Here is a 21,304-nt window from a genome sequence, read left to right as displayed (position 1 = left end):
AAAATCTGGAGAATTAATGCTCGAAAAACGGCTCAGCCAGCTCGGGTTAGGGTATATTATGCTCCTTCCGCCTTCGAGCCGATCACATGCAAAGCAAAAGTCTATTTTCCATGTTGACTCAGAAATGAACACGAGGCAATACTAATTTACTTTAATACAAACACCTTCTAATTACTCAAAACTTCAAACACTGGCGTAGTACTGGCCACTCACAACACCTCGTACCGAAGGAACCGCAACCCAAGCATTTTTGCTGTCGTCATTCGCGTCATCAGCAAATGGGTCGTCCTCACTTCCTTCTGTCTTTTGCTGTTGCAGTTGCTGTTCTTTGTCCACAACCTCTACCGTAACAGCACCTTCCACGTTTTCAGGCAAGGAAAACTTGAATCGAACTGCAACACCTGGGATCGCTTCCCGAGCCAACCCATCAGTCCAGAACCTGACCAGAGCTGTTTGCTCCCGGCCTCCGCGCTCTAAAATTACATCGTCGTTGAATCTTATTGAAAGACGGCTCCGCTCCTTGTTAAACACGCCTGGGGGTTTGGACTGACATCCGCTGGCTTGCGCACCTTCAATTCCTAAGCTGATTGAAAAATCACTCAACCGCACGCTCTCAGCTGGATAAGTCGGGTTCAGACTGTACAAGACCAGCACCGAGGTCTGATGTTCTTCAAATTTCCAAATTGGTTTCACAAGAATTGGTACCGGATTCTGCGCTGTGTCGGGGACTTTTGAATATTTAAACACTACTGAAGGAACTGATGACAATTCCCTAGTATTTATCGTAAAATCACCCGCTGTAGATGGTGCCAATAGTGCACTATTTGGCAGGACCCTGTTTAAATGTTCTGTGTTTCTTAGTCGAAGACTCGTCGCAAACCCTTGCCGTCCCTGTTGCTCGGCTTCAGGGTTACCGTTGAATGATAACGCAACTTCACCAAGCACAAGAACTCTGGTCACGATTCCGCCTTCTAAGCTGGCATTAAACGTCTCTATGATGCTGCTACTAATGCCTGGAAAATAATTATTTGCATGTGCAGACACAGAAAGACTGCTCACATCTGATGACACTGATGCAGTACGAGAATACTCTGGTCTAACGGCAACGGGTTCAGATTCAGATGTGTCAGGTAGGGCAACGGTATTGTGTATTAAAGTCGAAGGTTCTTGAATTGATCTTACTTGAACTGGTGCTTCTTGAACAAATGGTTCTGCAACCAGTGCTGCTGTAACTGATGTTTCTTGAACTAACGGTTCTTGAACTGAAGTTTCATCAACTGAAATTTCCTGAGTTGGTATTTCTTGAACCGGTGCTTCTTGAACCGGTGCTTCTTGAACTGAGGTTTCTTGAACTGGTTCTTGTAGTTGTATAGTGGTAGGTACAGTGGGCTCATTAATTGGTTGCTCGATGGGAGAATAATACTTCTCTGCCTCAGCCGTGACTGACAATGGAACATTTTCTTGTTGCTTTTCTTCTTCCACGGTTCTTGCTGGAACCTGACTCTGCGGTACAAAAAAAATATTCGCGGCCGTCACTCGTTCTTCTTGCCTCTCTTGCGGCAGCTCTTCTGGAATAGAACCAATTTCAGGAGTAGTAGCATGCTCGCCTCGATGAGGTGGTGGAGGAGGAGGAATTCCGCGGGAATGCACAGTGGTTGGCTCTAGCGGAGCCTGATTAAGTGACGGTACTGCAAGTGCGGGCACGCCTCCGGCAAAGAGTTTCGTTTCGCCACGTCTGCCCCTCAGTGATCGTCCCGAAATTGTAGGCTTCGATCTCAAGGATGCAGCCACACGATCCAATGCCGCCTGAGCATCGTCGTCACCTTCATGAATGGCATCCTGTTGAATGTTCACGTTTATTCCATTAATATCTTTAGTGTTTTCTTTCACTTTATCTAATTCAGCAATGTCTCTTGAAACAGGAGGTGGAATTGAGTATCCTTCAGAATCTACTACTGATGTCTGTTGCTGCTGCTGCTGCCGCGATGGTGGCGTAGAATAGTTCAAAGATTGGTGTTGAGGATCAATACTACCAATAACAGTAATAGCATCTGGATCCTCAAATGGTTGGCCATTACCATTAACCGCGCGAATATTTGCCGGTGGTGGATTCGGTGCCGGTGCAGCATGATTAACAGCGACGGCACCGCTGGATGTTCGTGTCTGAAAATCCGGCCTCGAAGCTCTAGAATTGGTCGAAGCTATCGATGCAGTTTCAGCAGAAAAATGCGAAGACTGACGAGAAGGTGATGGTGATTGTCGCCGACGTTTATCCTTATCCTTGTCCTTGTGACCCCCGAACAAGCTCTTACGACCATCTGATTTGGAAGAACGAAGAATTGTAGACATCCTACCGAATCGTTTCTTATGGGTACCTAATTAATGTTAGAGTTGTAAACACTCACCAAAGAAAATAAAAATTAACATACTTGGGGTAGTGGTCTCGTCAGTTGCAGCGGATGACTTTCTATTAGTAGGAGGCCGTAACGGTGAATGAGTCGGCAGATTACTAGCATTCGAGCGAATTGTAGAAGAAGGAGAAGCCGTGGAAGCAACAGATACGGGAGCATGAGGATAAGAATGAGTTCCAATTGATGCTGGAACTCCGTTTGTCTGGATCTGGACCGAGAAAGTTTTAATCTCATCCCGAGGATCGAATGAAAGTAAAGTATTCAAATTACCTTCACAGAGAGAAACAACCTTCTGTGCCTTGTCGACCTCCGACGTTTGGTATGTAGTCAACACGTCCTTAAGAAAAACCAGTCTTGACTCATCAATATTCTGCAACTTCTCAAAAACTAAAGGTGCTTGCGAATCCCATTCGGCAACCACGTTATTCACATTTTGATGTGCACCCGCTACCTTGGTTGCTCCAATTTTAGATCCCTTTTTCTTATACTTCTCGACTTTGTCTTCAGCATCGCCAATGTTCCTGGCCACCGTACTCAAGTTTTCCTGAATTGCTCTCATTTCAATCCATTCTCTGTTGGCAAGCGAGTAATCCTTTATCGGCCTTGCAATTTCAGCAGAGAGTCTGTTGGCAAAACTCTGGCTGGCTCCGGCAGAAGCTGAGGTTGATTCCACAAACTTTGACCATACCGCGGTAAACGTTCCAAGACCTAAAGTAGTAATGTCCGGGGATATTCCTCTAGCCGAAAGCTTTGCGAGGCTGGTGGCGTAATTTTGTTCGATACGAAGTCGTTCGTGAATCCAATCGGCAATTTCATCGTTAGCAACCCTGGCGGCTTTTAACCGCTCACCAAGAAGACCAACAGCATCAACAGGTGTCAAGGACGACTAAACAATGAATTAGTAATGCATTCCAAATAAATATTATCAAGATTTATTTCAATTGTGTCGAAGCCGAATTAGCCGAGACCCCGTCACCAAGAAGCAGCAACTGAAGTGCACGCACGTCTCCACAATTAACTGAGACAAACAGAAACGTCATTTCAATCCCAAAACAATAATTCAAGCTCGGTATTAGTAACTTACCAATATTTTGTCCGCATACTCCGAACGAGTTAAAGAGTCCATTGTGGATGGATGCTACCAACTAATCACGATGTGGGGATTTTGATACAAATTCGAAATGGGCTCTTCATTGCGTTACTATAGTATTAATACCGTTGCTAACCCTCTTAACCCTTTCCCCAAGTGCACCACTTTTCTATCGACCCAAGCGGACAAGATTTACGTAGATATAAATTAAGAACTTATAAAAGGAATTTGGCCAAACCAAGACGAGAGTTAATGTTGTTTAAGTTTAACAGAGAGTTAATGTGAATATGGCTTTTTGTTATTGACGGTGCACAGTCTCTCGTCTGCTTACTAGAGTTTGTTGTTTCGTTCCGATAAGACCGGCCGCTATTTTTTTTTTCTATGCCGTTACTGTGCCTTGGCTTTCTGCAGTGGTAAAGTTGAATTATGAGATATGCACATGAGAGTTCGTTGGTAGTGACAATGGACGTTAGGTGTAACGGTGTCGTCTATACTAAAGTCTTGTAACGAACGATAAACCAAACAATTGGTTGCCTATCGATACAAGGAAGACAAAACGCGCATATATACAAGAGCTCTCTGTCTTGCGTTGATGAGCCTTGATTCGGCCCGTCGTACTCAGCAATGGCAAACTAATGCAATTATTCAATCGAGTACGTGGGAAGCTACATCGAAGAAAGAGGAGTGACGTGCCGTTGGTACGATTGACGATTCCAACACCCATTGATTATGTAATGATTCTAATATAGTTCAAGGCAAATCTACCAACCACCACCGCTCACTTGCCAGCTCATAGAACGACGCCCGTCGCTCGGGATCCTTCTCGAGACACCGACTTATAAATTGGCGGCACTCAGCAGAAACATTTTTTTTCAGCACCCAGTCCTTGTAAATCGCGTCCTCGGCCGACCGAAATGGCGTCTGTCCTGTCAGGCAGGTGTAAAGCAAGATCCCCAGTGCCCACACGTCACATTTTTCTGCATCGTATGGTTGTGACTTAAGTACCTCTACCGGCGCATACTGCAACGTGCCGAAAAACTTGTTGAACTGCACGCGCGCTGTCGTGGGCGACATGGGACTACTTGGAGTTGAGCGCGACATGATGGTGGCGCTGCCAAAATCAATCAATTTTATGTTCAGTTGCTCATCAACCAAAATGTTTTCGTCTTTAATATCTCGATGGTAAATGTTTAGTGAATCAAGATACCACAACGCATCAACCAACTGACGCATCATGTATCGCACCTGTCGCTCGCTCAGGCTCCTGCGAGTTTCAATCATTTCAAACAGGTCGTGCGCGTCACGTTTGGTTGCGTACCTGATCTCTTCTTCTACTTCTACCGGTGACGGCTCCGGGTCCGATGAAACAATCATTTCGTCATCAGGCACATAGTCGCTATCCTCAGCCGAATCATACTCATCGTCTTCCTCGATATCGGTTGCTTCTTCTTCAGAGATCATGACCTCGTCTCGTATTATGCCGGGTCGTGCAATATTTATGGGAATCGTACCTAGCGGTGGGCGAGCATTTGCTTGGGCTTGTTGTTGCTGTTGTTTTTTCTGCGGATCTCGACTCCAAGGACTGCCATGCAGTTCAGTTACCATGATGAAAAACCGATCATCGGCAAAAAATTCGACCAGGTTAATAATGTTGGGATGCGGATTTTGTGCTGTCCGAAGCAGCACGTACAACTCTGTTGGTAACGGGCCATACATATTGTCATGTATCCAGGAATACTTTGGGATTTTGTTGCGATATATGAACTTCACTGCAACTTCTTCATTATTGTCATATCTGGTGGCAGACATTACGAATCCAAAACCTTTGCACAATCAGCATAAATCAAAACAAAAGAAAAAAGAAAGAGAGGCTTATTAGATCCACATACCTCCACTACCCAATTCATCTCCCAACAGATATTTGTTTTCAAATTCAGGATGAAGTCCATAATCTTTTAATTTTTCGCACAGTACTATAACCTTTTTCCGTTTTTGGACGCGCTCTTTATGTTTAGAAGAAGTGGTATGACGCGTGTGTTCTGTTGACGACAACGGATAGGAATACCTAAAATTTTCGGGCGGCACGTTTTGATCTGACGGAGCGTAAGTCGCAACGGCGTTCCAGTTCCTATTTTGCGCACTTATGTATGAGTTTTGGGAGTAGAATGGCGATAGCGTTAGCGGTGGCGGCGGTGGTGGTTTTGCTGTATACTCTGAGTATGGTTGATACGCGTTTGGCGCCTTAAATTGATCATTAAACCCGGTTTGATGAGGTGGAGAAGACGAGAAGACTGATGACGAAGACGATGTTGCATGGTAAAGTGAAGGCATGCGAGTTGACACGTACTGAGGTTGGTAGTGAGCAGCAGTGCTTTGCTGCGCAGTACCAGGCGGTGGTGAGGAAGATAAAGGGGGGAAGTATGACCCCGTGTTGTATTGCATTTGAGAACCAATTGCTTAGTTGATGAAGTTGAGAAAGTGAATGGACCAATTGAAAGGTGTGAAGGACAAATTTCTAGCTTGGAGACGTAATGGCATATGAGAAAAGAAAAAAAATATGGATATCGCAACATGGAGACGAGGTTCATATCGAGACGCGACTGCGCACTAGCGTGAAGACACGGAAACGAACGCGTCGCGTTACGTAATTTGGTGACTTTACGCAGAAGCTCACACTGCGCGCACGCTAAATAATCGAGACGCGTTCGGTACCCAGAATAAGGGCCATTCAATCCTTTGTTGCCTACAAACGTATTTTTTTATTTTTTTTTTCTTCATGATTTGATTTAAATTTTTTCTAAATATTGAAATAATTAAAAGCAATTTTTTTTTCTCATGTGATCTTTACTTTCTTGATGCCTTTGCCTTCTCGAACTTTTCTGAAACGTATCGGATCGACTTCCACACGCCTGATGTGAGTATTCCCTTTAAACTTTGTGTCGTACTTGCCCATTTCACGGTATGCTTGATTGCTCTAGAAATTTCAGCCTTCAAGTTCGGATCAGACGCGATCCGTTGATCAAACTCGGTTCCGCGATGTGCCGCAACAACCGATTCCTCCGTGTTCTCTTGTGATTCCGTGCCATTATCGTTTCTTTTTGAAGGCGGCGAAATTCCTAATATGCTTGTATATCTCGAATAAAGCTTATATTTAAATTCGGAAGGCAGGCGGGCAACCATGTTGCCGCGCCGCAAGGGGTCCATGTCTTGCACAAGCGTCGCGTTGTCGCTTATTGTTTCGTCGTACAATAACCCTCCGGCAAGTTCAACGTTCGGCAACGTATCTATTAAAGGCGCATATAATCTCTGGAAGTGATTCTGATTGTTAGTCACAATGTTCGAAACCTTATTTGGATTCTCGCCGCCAACATTCATGCGCGGGTCACCCATGTAAGAAATTGATGCGATGGTCTGGTACAACTCCTTCTCTGTAAAGCGCTCGGGCAACAAAAGTAAGGCGGCTCTAATGACAGAAAACAGGTTTCGTTGATTCGCGAGCCGAACCTGTGGATCGTCCCGCAAGATCTTGACCGGCTTGTGCAGCCGACCTGAGAGATAGAGCGTATCCCAGGAAAGTAAGTCACGACACAACGTGTCAATATTCACGACCCCATATTTAATTACCAGGCCATTGATCTCCACGTATGGGTTGTAATACACTCCCGCGCCAGTGTTGTCCTGAATATAGCTCACAGCGCCCGACCCTAATCTGCGAAGAAATGAGTAATGGTCCGGATGTTGAGACATATTTAAACTGTGCCAATGCTGAGAATATGTGACCCCGAAAACCATGTCTACCTGAGGCTTTTTCTACTACCAATCAGTACCAAAGTCACATTAACCCCTTCACCCGGTTCATGAAAACTTACGGTATAGGTCTGACCCTGACTGAAAATACTCGACCCATAAGCAAACGCATACCGAATTGGAGCCTTAAACTGCCACAGCGTTCGCCGCAGTGTTTCCTTGATCTCGTCATCGATTGGCATATGTTGATTCACGCCAAAAAATTCTGGCAGCTGCGAAAACTTGGTGATTTCCTTCAACACTTGCTCGTTCCCGCTGTCGTTTCTTAAAAAATCATGATTCAGCCCGGCCACGTGCTCTGACCGAGGAATTTGCTTGGGCGAGGAACGGCCATGAGTGACATCAGACGACAGCAGTCTGATCCGTATAAAAGACTGATGTTTCCACGGACCTTTAATACACACAATCCTGTTCCCAACTGACAAAATCATTGTAAATTTAATCTAAGCAATCCCCCCCTCCAAAAAACAAAACAAAAAAAAAACCTGAAAGTGTCAGATCAACAAATCTTGCTACAGATCGAAAGGAAAGGTGCAGGGCGTGTACTGATTAATTTAGTGAATTGTGCAAACTCAGTAAGACTGACCATAAACAACTTATTGAAAAACGAAATTAACACCCCCCCAAAAAAAAAAAAAAAGAAGGAATATAGGAAGACTCTGATATGCAATTATATTTCGCACTACAATGCCATTGAAACTTGATGGCTACATAATCAAGTAGCTGTTGCCCCGTTCGGCTCCGGTGAGAAAATCACAAAATCTGTTTTTCTCAAAAAAGTCTAAATTTTATTTTAAATGCGTTTTTTGGCCATTTTCAGATTTTTATTTTTTTTAACATCACGTGTGACAAGCACAAGGTTTCCGACCCAGTCTTTTTCTAAACCAGCTGACCCGCCAACAAGTCTGACCCGAGTGACTGAATTTTGCTTGCTGGGCAAGAAATAATTTTAACACCGGAGCAAAAACAACTAAATATTATTACAGACTTCAAACTGCAGGCTTCGTGGGCCTGGGACAGGTGAAGCGCCCAATTGACATCGAAATCGTCTCAACTGGCTGGTTTTTCAAGTGTGGTTCGGATTGCGTACTGTTGTCCGGCTATTGTTCACGGTATTTGCAGTCATAGTAATTCTCGTTTCACACGGCTGAAGGCGTCAGCATGCTCACCCCGTCACTTAACACCTGGTCCATTAGCAGTCGTCTTCTGCAAAGATTAACTGTGCTTCCGCGTTCAAGCTTTCGTTACTCATCGTCTGCATCTTCGTCATCCATCATGGCCAGTTTAAAAGCGTTGCTTGGTTTCGACCAAAGCCAGTACACTCCATGCCGAGTCTCGACCGGGCTCGAGTCTCCGCTCATTGTCACGGACGCCGCGGCTCCTCTTTCTTCACCTGCTTCAGCAATGTCAAAGTCGCATATAGACAAAACCACTGGTTTGTTTTTTAATCCGTGGCCGTCTGCGGGCAATGGAGATGTTAAATTCAGTGAGGTCCTGTGGAGCAAGCTTTCTCGTGAGTGGCAGTCGGTCGAGACTTCTCCTGACATGATGCCCGTGATCACTCCTGATTTTTCTGCACCGTTGACAGATGCAACCAATATTCGGTCAACATGGCTTGGTCATGCTTCGTTTTTTGTTGAAATGCCGTCGGGCTTAAAAGTTTTGTTTGATCCAGTTATGGGTCAGAAATGTGCGCCCACATGGGCTCCAGGTTTTAATCGGATATCAAGAGCCCCGTGTCGTGTTGCGGATTTTCCCGGCGTTGACGTGGTTATTATTTCTCATGCTCATTATGATCATCTTGATGATTTTACAATCAACCATATCCGGGAAAGTTTCCCTGAGGCATATTTCTTTGTACCATTGGGTGTCAAGAAGTGGTTTACCAAAAAGGGAATTTCTGCTGTTACTGAACTTGACTGGTGGGAACAGCGTGATATTTCGGTTAATGGTATTGATGCCACGCTTGGTTGCTTGCCAGCTCAGCACGGTGCCAACAGGTCTTCTTCAGATCACGGCAAGACCTTGTGGGCGTCTTGGTCGGTTACTTCCAAAGGGAAAGTTTATTTTGCCGGCGACACCGGGTACAGGCATGTGCCACGACTTCCTGCCGATAAGGATGACTACGCCATAGACATGCCGCATTGCCCAGTATTTAAACATATTGGCGAACATAGAGGCCCGTTTGATCTTGCGTTACTTCCGATAGGTGCATATTCTCCGCGATGGATCATGTCCAAGGTTCATGCCAACCCGGTTGATAGTGTTAACATTTTCTTGGACATCAAGGCCAGGCGAGCGATTGCCATGCATTATGGAACCGTAAGTTGAAATTTTTGTCCAAATTTACCTTATTCTTTATTTTTTAAAAAATTCAGATGGCTAACATGATATAGTGGGTTCTTACTGATGAGCCCATTCTTGAACCAGTCCAAAAACTTAAAGAAGCTCTTAAACAAAAAGCGTAAGAGTGAATTGAACAGCTTTGATGTTTTTTTTTTCCTTCTCTAATTTTTTTTTTTTAGTCTTCCAACTTCCGGCGTTTTTGATGCGGTTCAAATTGGTACTTCTGTTGAAGTACCGGTCCACCATTAAGTCTTTTTTTTTATGTTTTTCATTTTTTTTGCAAATTTGTATAATCGTTCTCGGAGTTTGTGTATATTTTTTCAATGTATGTATTTGTATGTATTTGTATGTATCGCATACATGTTCTCTTCATTTGCATCATGACAAATAAAAAAATTTATAAAGCACATTATGCTCCTTCTATACTTGCACTACCCTCCCAAAAAAAATAAAAAAAAAACTTTCAACGCTTTAAAGCTGCAAATCGTTTCGACAACTCGTCAAAATTCGGTACTGACGCTTTTGCAGACACTTGTGACCCTGCTTGTGGTTGCAAAAGACTCTGTGCCTGAAATTTAAGTACCGGTTTCGGATTGTCTGAAGACGCGGTTGCGGGTGCAATACTGATGGGCACTTTCTCCGGTGCGTTTTGCACGGACGGAAGTTGTAACCCTTTCTCAATCAAACCCCCACTTCCTGGCTGGTCATTATCATCATTGTCATCATCATTATTATTATTGTTATTATTATTATTTTCATTACCATCATTAATCGCTGCGTTGATTAACTTTAATCGTTCTTCCTCGGGCAAGCCTGACCACGGAATCCGATATGTCTTTGCAATTTCTTGAAGGTATAATGTAACTAATTCTTCTGACGGTGGATCAACCGATAATTTCTTAAACACGCGTGGTGCCACTGATGTCTCTGGATTTTCCAACGCATCCCGTGCAAATTCCTTGCCAAATTTAAGAATCAAAATGTCTCGTACTTGTTGTAATTCCTTAACGTCCGTTCTGCCGGCAGCGTAAATTAATGATTTAATAGGTTCAATCAATCCAGGGTCACAATCTCGTCGTTGATCAATAAGTCCGATCCGGGCAAGTAAAAGTTCGGCGTATAATTCCAAAATCTCGAGCAACTCCACATTAATCTCTTGCCTGATTATGTTCTCAACCCTGATCCTTGCACTCTCGTCCTTTTGATTATCCAATAACGACGCAATCTATCAATTCATCACAATCATCAATCCTTTCCTTTTCTCTAAAAAGAATTTCTTATATCTTAACACCTTACCTCTCGTCGTTGCTGCTTGGCCAGCGCTGTTTCTTTCTGTTGAACGTGTCGAAGGCGGCTTATTGACAATTTCAACTGAATTTTCAGTCGTGTCTATGAAATCCTGGTATTTAGTATCCATGATGGCAAACATACAAACATCACTTACAGATATTGGATTAGGTGGCGGCATCTGAATTACAAATTTCAATTGACTTTACAGAAATATGTTAGGTTACTATGCGATCATGGGATGAATGCGTACCTTGTTTCTTGGTAACCTTATCATGTCACCGCTGTGGGGCTTGTAGCAAACTACTTGGTTACATATGGTTTACTCGTTTACGTTTGACTGAAAAAAAAAAAAAAAAAAACTAATATCCATTGCAAAAATCATAAAATACATAAACGAAAGTATCCGATTATTGTTCCAAAAGCTATAATGTACATTAAAAATTTATCTCATTGCCAAAAATCAAAAATCGTGATTCTTTTTATTTTAAAGAGAAAAAATAAAAAAATAAAAATAAAAATGTCATGAAACATTTAATATATAGAGCATTTTGTTAAACAATGCCTAATCCATATATATCTCATGGGTATAATTCGAAACAAAACAAAAAAGACAAAAAAAAAAAAATGAAGCAAACACCAAACACCATTGTCACATCATCGAGAAAATCTAATGAGGCGCTCTCAAAAATAAAAAAAAAAATAAAAATGAAAATGAAACAAAATGCAAACATATATAAAAAATTATTATATAATGAAAAGTCGACAAATCAAACTCATGTCCACCCCAATGAATTTTCTGACATGACTGGTTGCGAGATCTGGGCGCGTCCATTAGTTAAACTACCCCGTGATCCGGGCACCCTAGAGTTACCTATTTGGTTTGACGAAGTTGGCGAACTAGAAGATCCATTCTCCCAGTTTCTTCGTCCTGGGGGTGCTGACAATCCAACGCCTCCGCCGATGCTGCTGCTAGTTACACCGCTACCAGTACTTTCGAACGTACCAAACGTACCGGCTAACCCTGGGGAACCATTATATGGCATGGGCAAAGAAATTTGACGCATGGCAGGTGACGTGGCTCGTGAGGATAATGCAATACGATTCCTTCGATACCGTCGAGCCACAAAAAATATTATGATTCCATACGCAACAGCACCAGCTGCCGTGCCAACTGCGATTCCAATAACTTTCCGCCGGGATCCACCAGTATGAAAATTCAATGAATCAAGAGATCCAATTCGAGTTCCAGAACTACCCACGTTGTCATGCCAAGTTGAACCAGATGATGAAGAAGAGCCAGATGTGTTCTCATCCGAACTTGATCCAGAATTTGAAGTACTGCCGCTACTAGCGCTACTGCTACCCGATGCAGCAACCAGAGGAATCGTTGGATCAATAAGAGACATCAAAACTTTAACCGTAGCATCCGAATTTGAATAAATCGATGAAGAAGGTGTATGCAATTCCAAAAGCAAAGTATCAACCAGTTCAGATGGGATATAGACCAATGCAAGTGAAATAATATAACTGCCACTATCGGTCTCATATGGCTGAATTGCCCGCATAACTGTTTGATTCGTTGTAATATTTAACCCAGAGGCAAGACCTCTCGGTAGATAATCAAATATCTGCGCAACTGCAAGCGGGTGAGAAACAATGAAAGGATAATTTAGTGCATATTGAAAACCAATCTGAATAAGAGTCGAATCTGAAGGCGCTGAGGGTTCGCCCCCTGATGGTGCAATAACATTTGGAAGAGCAGCAGCCGTTGCAGATGTTGTCGTTGCTGGAGCGTTACTGTTTGTGCTAGTGGTGGCAGACTGAGGAGCTTCAGTGATCAATATTGCCGGTAGCCATTCAGTGCCGGTGGAAGTATATGAGGTTGAAGTAGATGGTAAATCTGTTAATGTCGCTGTATACTCTGATTGAGAAGCTGTCAAAGTTCGAAATGTTGACACTGACAGACTACCGAATGATTCTGTCGAAGTTGCAGTCACTAATAAATGGTTAGCTTCATATTACTTAAATTTCAGCAAATTAAAATTTATACCTGAACCTCTCAAACCAGTCTCTGATAATATTGTTGAGTAAATGCCAGTCTCAGAAGAATAAGTTTGAATAGTCGCAGTTGAATATGAATTAGAATGCCTTTCTGTGGTGGCTGTTAATGTCGCGTAAGATGTCTCGAATTCTCCAGCTGATGTCGAAGCACTAGCGCTAACTGTAAAAGACGGCAGCAATGTCGTGTCCGTTGTAAAATAAACCTCTGAATTAATTGTAGCCGTGTTGCCGGACGTTATCGCTGTCTGCGCCGATGAGACCAATTTACTAGACGCAGTATATTCTGATCGATAATGAGACTCTGTAGCGCTAGCCGTTGATTGAAGCGTACTTAGACCAATAATTTCTGTAGTATATGAAGACTCTGACAATGTATCAATTCTTTTGGACGTGTGAATGTTCTCAGAATTGGTTGCTGTAGACGTCGGCAAAAATGATTGTCCGGTTTTACTCGCATTTGTCGACGAAGCCTGCGTTTGTGTAGCAACTTCTGACTCCGTTAACGTACTAGGCAAAGTACTCGAAATTGGTGTGTTTGAGGAAACCGTCAGTGGCAACTCTGTATCACTAGAAATTGATTCTAAATTCGCAATTTGTTAGTAAAATGTTCAAAAACGGTTAATAAATACTATGCAACTCACTACTGGAAACGGTTGAAAATGATGTAGAAGTTATTTCTACACTTGACGATGCCGACCAAAGAGACGTGAGAGAAAGTTCACCAGTTGAAGTTGCGCTCGGTGTTGCATCCACAGATAAAGAGCGTGTAGTTTCCGAAAGTACCGAGGAATCTATTCCTGTCAATGTTGCTGTAGATGACAAACCCTTTGATGTTGTAGTAGTAACATAATCTCCGTCGGTTGATGTGGTTGTAAACGCATCAGTTATTGTTGAACTATAAGAACTAGTAGCCAAGAATTCTTTGCTTGTAGTTGTGGTTTCTGTTCCTGTTTCTATCGGCAAAGTCGTTTCGGATGGCGTAGTCGTCCCCGTCAGTGTGGGAGTTATAGTTGAAGTACCAACATATGAGGACGAAATAGACGAGGATGTACCAGAATCAGAAAATATCGTACTATAACTCGACAATATCAGTCGAGAAGTAGTGGCCAGTTCCGTTGATTGTGGATTACTTGACGGTGCGATCGTGGTATAATCTGTAGTGGTCGCGCCTAAATCAGAATTTGGTGTTACAGCAGTGGATGACGACGTCGATGTAGTGGCAACTGTTTCACTCCATACAATTGTCGAGCTAGACTGGAGTTGTGTACTAGTAGTGATACTATCTGACAGTGATTCTGTAGTCAATGAAACACCTACCGGAGTTGACGTCTCACTAGATGACAAATACGTCGTAGTAACAGGTCTTTCGGTCGAAACAGTTTTACTTTTAGAGATTGTTAATGGTAGCTCTGTTTCCGAAGTCGAAGTACTTGTAGTCGAAAAGTCATATTGAGTACTATCAGAAAACAACGGCGACGGTGACTCTGTTTCTGAGCTTGAAGTACTTGTAATGGAAGACACGGATTGCGTACCGTCAGAGGGCCGTGGCGATGGTGACTCTGTTTCTGAACTCGCACTAGTTGTAGTCGCTGACTTGGACTGAGTACCATCAGAGGGCCGTGGAGATGGTGACTCTGTTTCTGAACTCGCACTAGTTGTAGTCGCTGACTTGGACTGAGTACCATCAGAGGGCCGTGGAGATGGTGACTCTGTTTCTGAACTCGCACTAGTTGTAGTCGCTGACTTAGACTGAGTACTATCAGAAGGCAATTGTGAAGGTGACTCCGTCTCTGAGCTTGAAGTACTTGTAATGGAAGATTCAGATTGCGTACTATCAGAGGGCAATGGCGATGGCGACTCAGTTTTTGAATTCGCACTAGTTGTAGTCGCCGAGTTGGACTGAGTACCACCAGAGGGCAATGGTGAAGGTGACTGTGTTTGAGTGCTGATACCAGTTATTGTCGACCTGTCGATATCAGTAACGTCGCTAGAAATTGCTCCGGTTGAGTAATCCGCAATTGAAGACAGTTCTGAAAATGTAGAAGGAAATATTGTTTCCAAAGGTTGAGATGCTCCAGATACTGTTACGACAGTGGCTGTCAGGTCAACCGTGACTGTGGACGAATAACTACTATAGGATTGACTATTGCCTGACGAGGTTTCGCTTGGCAAAATAGGTCCTGCATGGATTAGCAAAAAAAAAAAAAAAAATATTCAAGACTAGATTAGGCTTACTGACCTGTGCTAACAAGAGTATTACTCAAAGTGCGGGAAATTACTAATGACGAATCTTGCGACAGCGAGGTAGTCGATGGAGAAGCCGACTTGGTTTCTGTAAACCAATACCAAGGGTCGGATAAAGTGTGTCCAACAATTTGTTCAGGATCCAGACCTGAACTTGAAGTTGCACTAGGAAAATAGTCGGAACCAAGAGTCAATGTAAAAAATTCCGACGACGGCGACGACGACAATGTCGATGGGTTTAAATCATAGCCGGAAGATTGAAGCAGGGAAGAGAGTGTGAAAGGTATTGAACCCGACGTTGTAAAATCCGAGGAAGATTTGGTTGAGTTGACGTGGAAAACTTGCCGCTGAACGGTCTTGGCTTTCGAGCGCGCAACATACAAAGCCTGAGGCCGATTATTGTTATTCTCATGCCGCCTGCGATACCTATCAAACGGGAACGAAAACCCATCGACCGGCCCACAAAATATTAAAAGACAGAGCACAAGGCACGCTGGAAATACAAAGTCAGGCGCGATGCCACGCATGCTTGTTGATTATTGATGAGCAATCTGCTCACGATGACAATAAAGAAGCGCCGTTTTTTTGAAAATGAAAATAAAAATGAAAATAAAAAAAAAGAAGCCTATGACTGTTAAACCGCCAGATCTTTCAGGTTCAGGTGCCAAAAAAAAAAAAAAAAAAAAAAGAAGCCAGCATAAAGGAATGCAAGTCCGCTAACCAAACCAAGGGGTTGAAAAAAAAAAACACATACCAGTACTAGTACTAGTACCAGATTTAGAAACGATCGAACACAGGCAAATACGAATAACAAACGAGAGGACGCCGGACCAGCATGTAACAAGAAAAATAATGCAGAACTGGAAAACGAGGAACCGGTTGGTTTAATGACGAGAACAACGAAAGGGGGTGGAGTGTTTGATGAACGCGCAAGTTCGAGCACGATGCATAATAGCATAGCATTCAACTCGGCGTGCAATTGCGGCTTTCCCACAACAACACGGCCGTGGGCCAAAAAAAAAAAAAAAAAAAAATTAAAATTAAAATTGGATTCGCGCTCGGGCAACGTGTTGAAATTAATTATAAAAAATAAAATAAAATAAACAGAATCCCGAGGCATTTCTACACGAAACTGAATCTACAAGGAACGAGTTTCCGTAAAGGCTTTTCGTTTGACGGTGTTCTACTGGAAAGTTCATGGATGCAGAGGCAGGACGTGAACAGGTCGGACGGTTGGTTGCCTGTGCTGTGCTGCTGCTGCTGCTTGTTGTTGCTATCCTGGGGAACACAGCGCCGGAAGCATGAAGCATGAATGCAATAACTACTTACTATATGCCTAATACATACAACTTACGGCCTCCACATACAAGCACGTAATGCACTATCATACTTGAATAATGGCGACCAATCGACGGCTTTTGCTTCTGGCTGTTTTATGAATTATGTGTTCCATCTATTTTGCGTGCCCAACCAGCACTGGTTTAATTAATCCTCATTAATCACAATTCACTCACGCCACGCACGCCACGCTACGCGTTTGTGAATTTTTCCCCCCCTTCGCGCGTTCCTAACGCGTTCCGACTCCATAGAATCATTGTTTATGCCTGTCAAGACCGGGGGGGGCCAGACAACGTACGGCGAGAATAAACTCATCTGAAGTTAATTACCAATACCAATTTGCAGTCTTGCATTGGGCGCCCTTTTTGTTTCATTACGCGTGCATGGCAATTCCCATGCAACCCCAATTAATCTTACTACAGTGAAACATAAACACAGATTTTGCATTACACTGCAGCTGTTCTTTGATAATGTCGTACGTATATATGTTGTTGAGGTTGTATAGTATTTAGAGAATATTACATGCACTGAACCCTTTTTTTTTCTTTTTTTTTTTTCTCAACTAAATCCATAATACTCAATCTCGCGTCATGGCTTGTAGAAAACTTAGGTTTCCATGCGTTCTAATATTTTTTCCACTTTGCCATCTGACCTAAGATTTGCTGCCGTTCTCAAAGACGACAAAGATGACGACGATGGCGATGACGAAGACGAAGACGATAACAAAGATGATGATATGACGCTGGTGCTGACGCTCGTGGTCAACCCCCGCGGAATAATGCTGTTTGACGCAGTTCCTATGCTCAACCTCTTACTTGCACTCGCCTTGGAACCATATAAAGACTTTACCGGTCCTAACGGTGATTGTCGACTAGATCCGGAATATGGTGCCTTACTTCCAAGGATCTCGGTTGGCATGCCATTCTGCTCGTTTCTAATCGCAGACTCGTGACTCCTGGCAAGCTTCGGCACTTCGGGTAATGGTCTGGCCACATTCTGCCTAGCTGTCGAATACCTCGGCAGTTGTTGCAATGTTGAAGAAGCCAAAGACAAGCGATTTCGTTCAGCATGCTTCTCAACTGGCTCGCCTGTAATAAATGGATGCCTGACCGCCTCATCTGGCTTCAGTCTTTTCGCTGGATCCCACCGCAAGCATTGCGCAATAAAATCAATAAGTCGTTCGTCATCACTTTTCAATGCCTGTGCCAATGTTTTCGAACTCGGGATCCGTTTGCGACCTCTAGACGAAATAACCACTCGCGGTTTTCTCGTCGAATCAAAAAATAGCTTTCTTCGACTAGCCTTCTCAATCATGTACGCCTCCGGAGGTCCCAGCACTTCCATAATACATCCAAGCTGTTCCTGTTCATTCTCACCTGGAAATATAGGATATCCTATATACAGTTCTGCCATGATGCAACCTAAACTCCACATATCAATCGCTAATCCATACTGCAATCCAAGAATAATTTCTGGTGATCGGTAGAACCTCGACTGAATATACGTAAATACTCTTTCCGTTTCAAAGCATGAAGATCCAAAATCGATCACTTTAATTTCGGCAGAAGAAGGAGTAGAGAGCAATATGTTTTCCGGTTTTAAATCGCAGTGTATCACGTTCTTTCTCTGTAACAGGCATAAGCAGCTCAATATTTGTTTCGTGAACCTAATTTTTTTTTAAAAATAATCATCAGCAACCACTTATAAACATGCAAAAATCCTCATGGAGTTTCCTACCTTCGAACAATTCGACTCGAAAATCCTTTAAATTCATTTTCCTTGACAAACTCATACAAGTTCAAACTTAATAACTCTGTCGCGATGCAAAGATGCCCTCGAAAATAAAAATTATGCGTAACACGAACGAAATGATGCATGTCTTCGGGATCCTACTTGTCTCAGCAAAAAAAAAATTGCCTTTTCACTTATAATTTTAACTTACCCATTCATTTAAATTCTGAAGAATCTTCGTCTCTGTCAGCGCCTGCGTATGAAATCTTTTCTTATTTCGAATAATCTTAATAGCAACCAGTCCACCAGTTTTGTGATCAATGCATTTAACAACCTGCCCAAAACTACCATTACCAAGAATCCCGATAATCTCATATCTATAAGCAAGATGATCTCCAACCACAATCTTGTAATCTCCTTTTTCGTCATCAAATCCATAATTTGAAGAATGAGCTGTCATATTGCCGACTATCTTTTTAGTCCCCGGCGAACCATAAAAATTCACCACCCGATAATCCAAAATCTCGCCCTTTTCGTAAATATCAAGATTCCCAATCTTTACCGCTTCTAATGCTGAAATTGCAGTTGTCGGAACACAATGTTTTAGCTTCAGATCTGCAATCTCATGTGCAACATCATCCAATTTTTTGCGTCGACTCGATATACGCTTCATTTCGTCTTCTGCTGCTTCGTCACTGGTATCTTTCTTAAAAATTACTTCTTCTGAAAAATGTATTTGACCAAAAGTAAGCGATTCGTTCCTGCTAAATGCACGATTCGCCAAGGGTAGCACTGTCGATGGCGAAAATAATGCGCGATTTTTCCATGAAGATGATTTAGTGGCAGAGGGTGTCTTTTTGGTCGGGCTTGTAATCTGCGAGTAAACTGCATTAGGACTAGAACTAATATCATTACTCAAATGAGGCGGAGGAACTGGCGAAAGAGATCCTTCGTATGAAGGCAGTGGTGGAGGCGGTGACGTAAACGTGTGCTCATCAGGCTCTGAACCAATTTGACCTGGACGCACTGAATGGCCCAGTGGTTTCTTTAATGTGCGGGAAACCAGCTGTCTTAAAGATGATGGTGTTCGGGATTTTTTATCTTGTTCCCGAGAACCTAATAACGGACTGCTCCTGGTACTCTCATTTCCGGTAGATAAGGAAGAGTTTGACAGTTTACTTGTAGGAGATTTTGATAGTTTTGATGCCGAAATTGGAATGTTAGATGGGGATGATAATGCAGCACGTAACGAAGATTTGCTTGGAAACTTTGATAGCGTAGGAGAAGGCAAAGCGACTGCACTTGACTGATTTGTAATTGTAGAACTGTTCATAATTTCAACATTTGACAATATTGACTTTTTTGGTATTGAATCTGATTGTTCCTCAAATGGCGACGAATTAGTTGACTTTGTGACTGATTTTAGCTGAAGCGCGGATAATTTCAAAGGTGGCATCATTGAGGGATCCATGTCCTTGATTCGGCTATTTGAGTACTGTCTTGAATAATATCGTGGCTCGGTTGATGGTCCATTATAATTCACATTATAACGTAATCTCGTTGCTCGTCTCTCCGGGGTCATCGCACGTTGAGTTTCTATAGATCGAGTTGTTCGGGCCGTCGTTGCCGTATTCCCTGTACCTAAACGATCTTTTGCTAATCCAATTGAATTTGACGGTACTGGCGGAACAGGAGGAATGTCTTCTTTAATCGGTGGTGCAACAATGGATTGCCTTTTGTAAATATCGACTGAACTGTGATTGGATAATGTTCCGGAAACCCCGTTTTTGCCAACAGTTTCAGTAGGCAATTTCGTGTTTATCGAATATCCTACTCCTATTGCCCGCCGGGACCTGTCTGCAGATAATGTCCCAATGTTGGAAACACGCCGCCTTCGATCAGTAGGACTTACAATCCTAGCAGCAAGCCCATGCAATGCCGTCTTGGCCGGGCTAGTACCATTCTCTCCCGCAGAAGTCGAAAAAACTTGACTTTGTTTAGATCTGGCAAGCGTAGATGCAGTATTGCCTGTTTCTGGTCTGGTTTCAATTGGCCTTCCATCTTGACCATATTTCTTTTCTGTCAACGAATGATTTTGAGAAATGGAATTAATATTAGAGAGTGAAGAAGGAAACCCTGTTTCATTCTGTGGTATAGACTTAAGAAGCCGAGGTCGTGACCGTGCTGTGGAAGATTCGGTTGGCATAGTAGCTCGTTGAGCCGTCGTGTACGACGACACTTCTCGTCGGCCTGCTGTTGAAGCTTTCGCTCTAGAAGATATTAATGGTTCCTTTCCATGTGTAATATTTGTTTTGTTCTTTATTCTGTTGTCATTGGTTAAAAGTAATGAATTGCTTGCGTGTTGAATTCGCCCCTGAGAAGGGTCTAGTAAAGTTCGGGATTTTTCCCTTGCTGTACCAATACCATTTGATCCCAATGATACCTGAGCTGAAAACCTTTGTCTGCTTTCAGAATTTAGAAAAGGGGACTTTGATGCTGTCTTGTCTTGTGTTGCTTCTGATTTTACCGGCGTAAAGACTGGCAACCCGCTGCGCCTTGTCAAATCCAACGAGAGGCTTAAAATCAAGATCAGTAAAATGCGCTCTTATGATTATTTTTTCTAATTTGACACACACCGTCTTGAAGAACCATTGGGTAGTGTACGAGGTTGTCCATTGCTAGCAATTGATAGAAGCCCCCGGCTATATGACCGTTCGCTATTCGCTGCCTTGGCTTTCTCTACCTGCGCCAGTTTTTCTGTAATTGTTAACTTCACCATTACAATTAATCAAAAGTAGATTTTTTTACCCTTTGCCGTTTCTACTTCTAAACTTGCAAAACTAGTACCTGGATCGTGACGCGTTGATCCGCCCTGTCCATTCTTTCTGCTCGGTAAAGGTCGACCTGTCATCCTTTTGCAGGCAAGTCAACCAAATGTGTGCCGCAAAAATCCAAACCCCAACAAATTTAAAACTCTCCTAAGATT

At 43.0% G+C, this 21,304-nt stretch overlaps 7 protein-coding genes across 7 annotated transcripts; 1 reads left to right on the top strand and 6 right to left on the bottom strand.

The window, feature by feature from the left end:
* Positions 1-183: 183 nt before the first annotated feature.
* On the bottom strand, positions 184-2,970 carry V1514DRAFT_346480 (Muniscin C-terminal mu homology domain-containing protein; the record flags this gene model as incomplete). Its single annotated transcript, XM_066929268.1, has 2 exons — positions 184-2,375; positions 2,430-2,970. 2 exons carry the CDS (start codon positions 2,968-2,970, stop codon positions 184-186), a joined length of 2,733 nt encoding a protein of 910 aa, XP_066785080.1.
* Positions 2,971-4,251: 1,281 nt separating this feature from the next.
* Positions 4,252-5,832, bottom strand: V1514DRAFT_277160 (kinase-like domain-containing protein; the record flags this gene model as incomplete). The annotated part of the gene is made up of 3 exons (XM_066924945.1): positions 4,252-4,925; positions 5,013-5,324; positions 5,391-5,832. The coding sequence occupies 3 exons, from the start codon at positions 5,830-5,832 to the stop codon at positions 4,252-4,254; spliced, it is 1,428 nt and encodes a 475-aa protein (XP_066785079.1).
* A 312-nt stretch (positions 5,833-6,144) lies between these two features.
* Positions 6,145-8,084, bottom strand: V1514DRAFT_211600 (mitochondrial matrix Mmp37-domain-containing protein). The gene is made up of 2 exons (XM_066924697.1): positions 7,371-8,084; positions 6,145-7,311 (listed from the first exon to the last, which is right to left on the bottom strand). The coding sequence occupies exons 1-2, from the start codon at positions 7,737-7,739 to the stop codon at positions 6,346-6,348; spliced, it is 1,335 nt and encodes a 444-aa protein (XP_066785078.1). The 5' UTR covers positions 7,740-8,084; the 3' UTR covers positions 6,145-6,345.
* Positions 8,085-8,271: 187 nt separating this feature from the next.
* V1514DRAFT_326661 (beta-lactamase superfamily domain-containing protein) lies at positions 8,272-10,021 on the top strand. The gene is made up of 3 exons (XM_066926842.1): positions 8,272-9,630; positions 9,705-9,772; positions 9,834-10,021. Exons 1-3 carry the CDS (start codon positions 8,470-8,472, stop codon positions 9,901-9,903), a joined length of 1,299 nt encoding a protein of 432 aa, XP_066785077.1. The 5' UTR covers positions 8,272-8,469; the 3' UTR covers positions 9,904-10,021.
* Positions 10,022-10,117: 96 nt separating this feature from the next.
* V1514DRAFT_341283 (regulator of Vps4 activity in the MVB pathway-domain-containing protein) lies at positions 10,118-11,218 on the bottom strand (the record flags this gene model as incomplete). The annotated part of the gene is made up of 4 exons (XM_066929051.1): positions 10,118-10,879; positions 10,951-11,043; positions 11,099-11,122; positions 11,195-11,218. 4 exons carry the CDS (start codon positions 11,216-11,218, stop codon positions 10,118-10,120), a joined length of 903 nt encoding a protein of 300 aa, XP_066785076.1.
* A 72-nt stretch (positions 11,219-11,290) lies between these two features.
* On the bottom strand, positions 11,291-16,177 carry V1514DRAFT_326657 (uncharacterized protein). The gene is made up of 6 exons (XM_066926841.1): positions 16,004-16,177; positions 15,245-15,874; positions 14,718-15,185; positions 13,647-14,417; positions 12,995-13,585; positions 11,291-12,940 (listed from the first exon to the last, which is right to left on the bottom strand). The coding sequence occupies exons 2-6, from the start codon at positions 15,774-15,776 to the stop codon at positions 11,718-11,720; spliced, it is 3,585 nt and encodes a 1,194-aa protein (XP_066785075.1). The 5' UTR covers positions 15,777-15,874; positions 16,004-16,177; the 3' UTR covers positions 11,291-11,717.
* Positions 16,178-17,193: 1,016 nt separating this feature from the next.
* Positions 17,194-21,229, bottom strand: V1514DRAFT_318463 (uncharacterized protein; the record flags this gene model as incomplete). Its single annotated transcript, XM_066925890.1, has 5 exons — positions 17,194-18,253; positions 18,325-18,476; positions 18,530-20,894; positions 20,955-21,075; positions 21,127-21,229. The coding sequence occupies 5 exons, from the start codon at positions 21,227-21,229 to the stop codon at positions 17,194-17,196; spliced, it is 3,801 nt and encodes a 1,266-aa protein (XP_066785074.1).
* Between the last annotated feature and the right edge of the window lie 75 nt (positions 21,230-21,304).

This window comes from Lipomyces japonicus (genome assembly GCF_038497905.1).
Source record: "Lipomyces japonicus strain CBS 7319 unplaced genomic scaffold V1514scaffold_7, whole genome shotgun sequence".
NCBI lineage: Eukaryota > Fungi > Ascomycota > Lipomycetes > Lipomycetales > Lipomycetaceae > Lipomyces > Lipomyces japonicus.
This window is presented reverse-complemented; position numbering and strand designations above follow the sequence as displayed.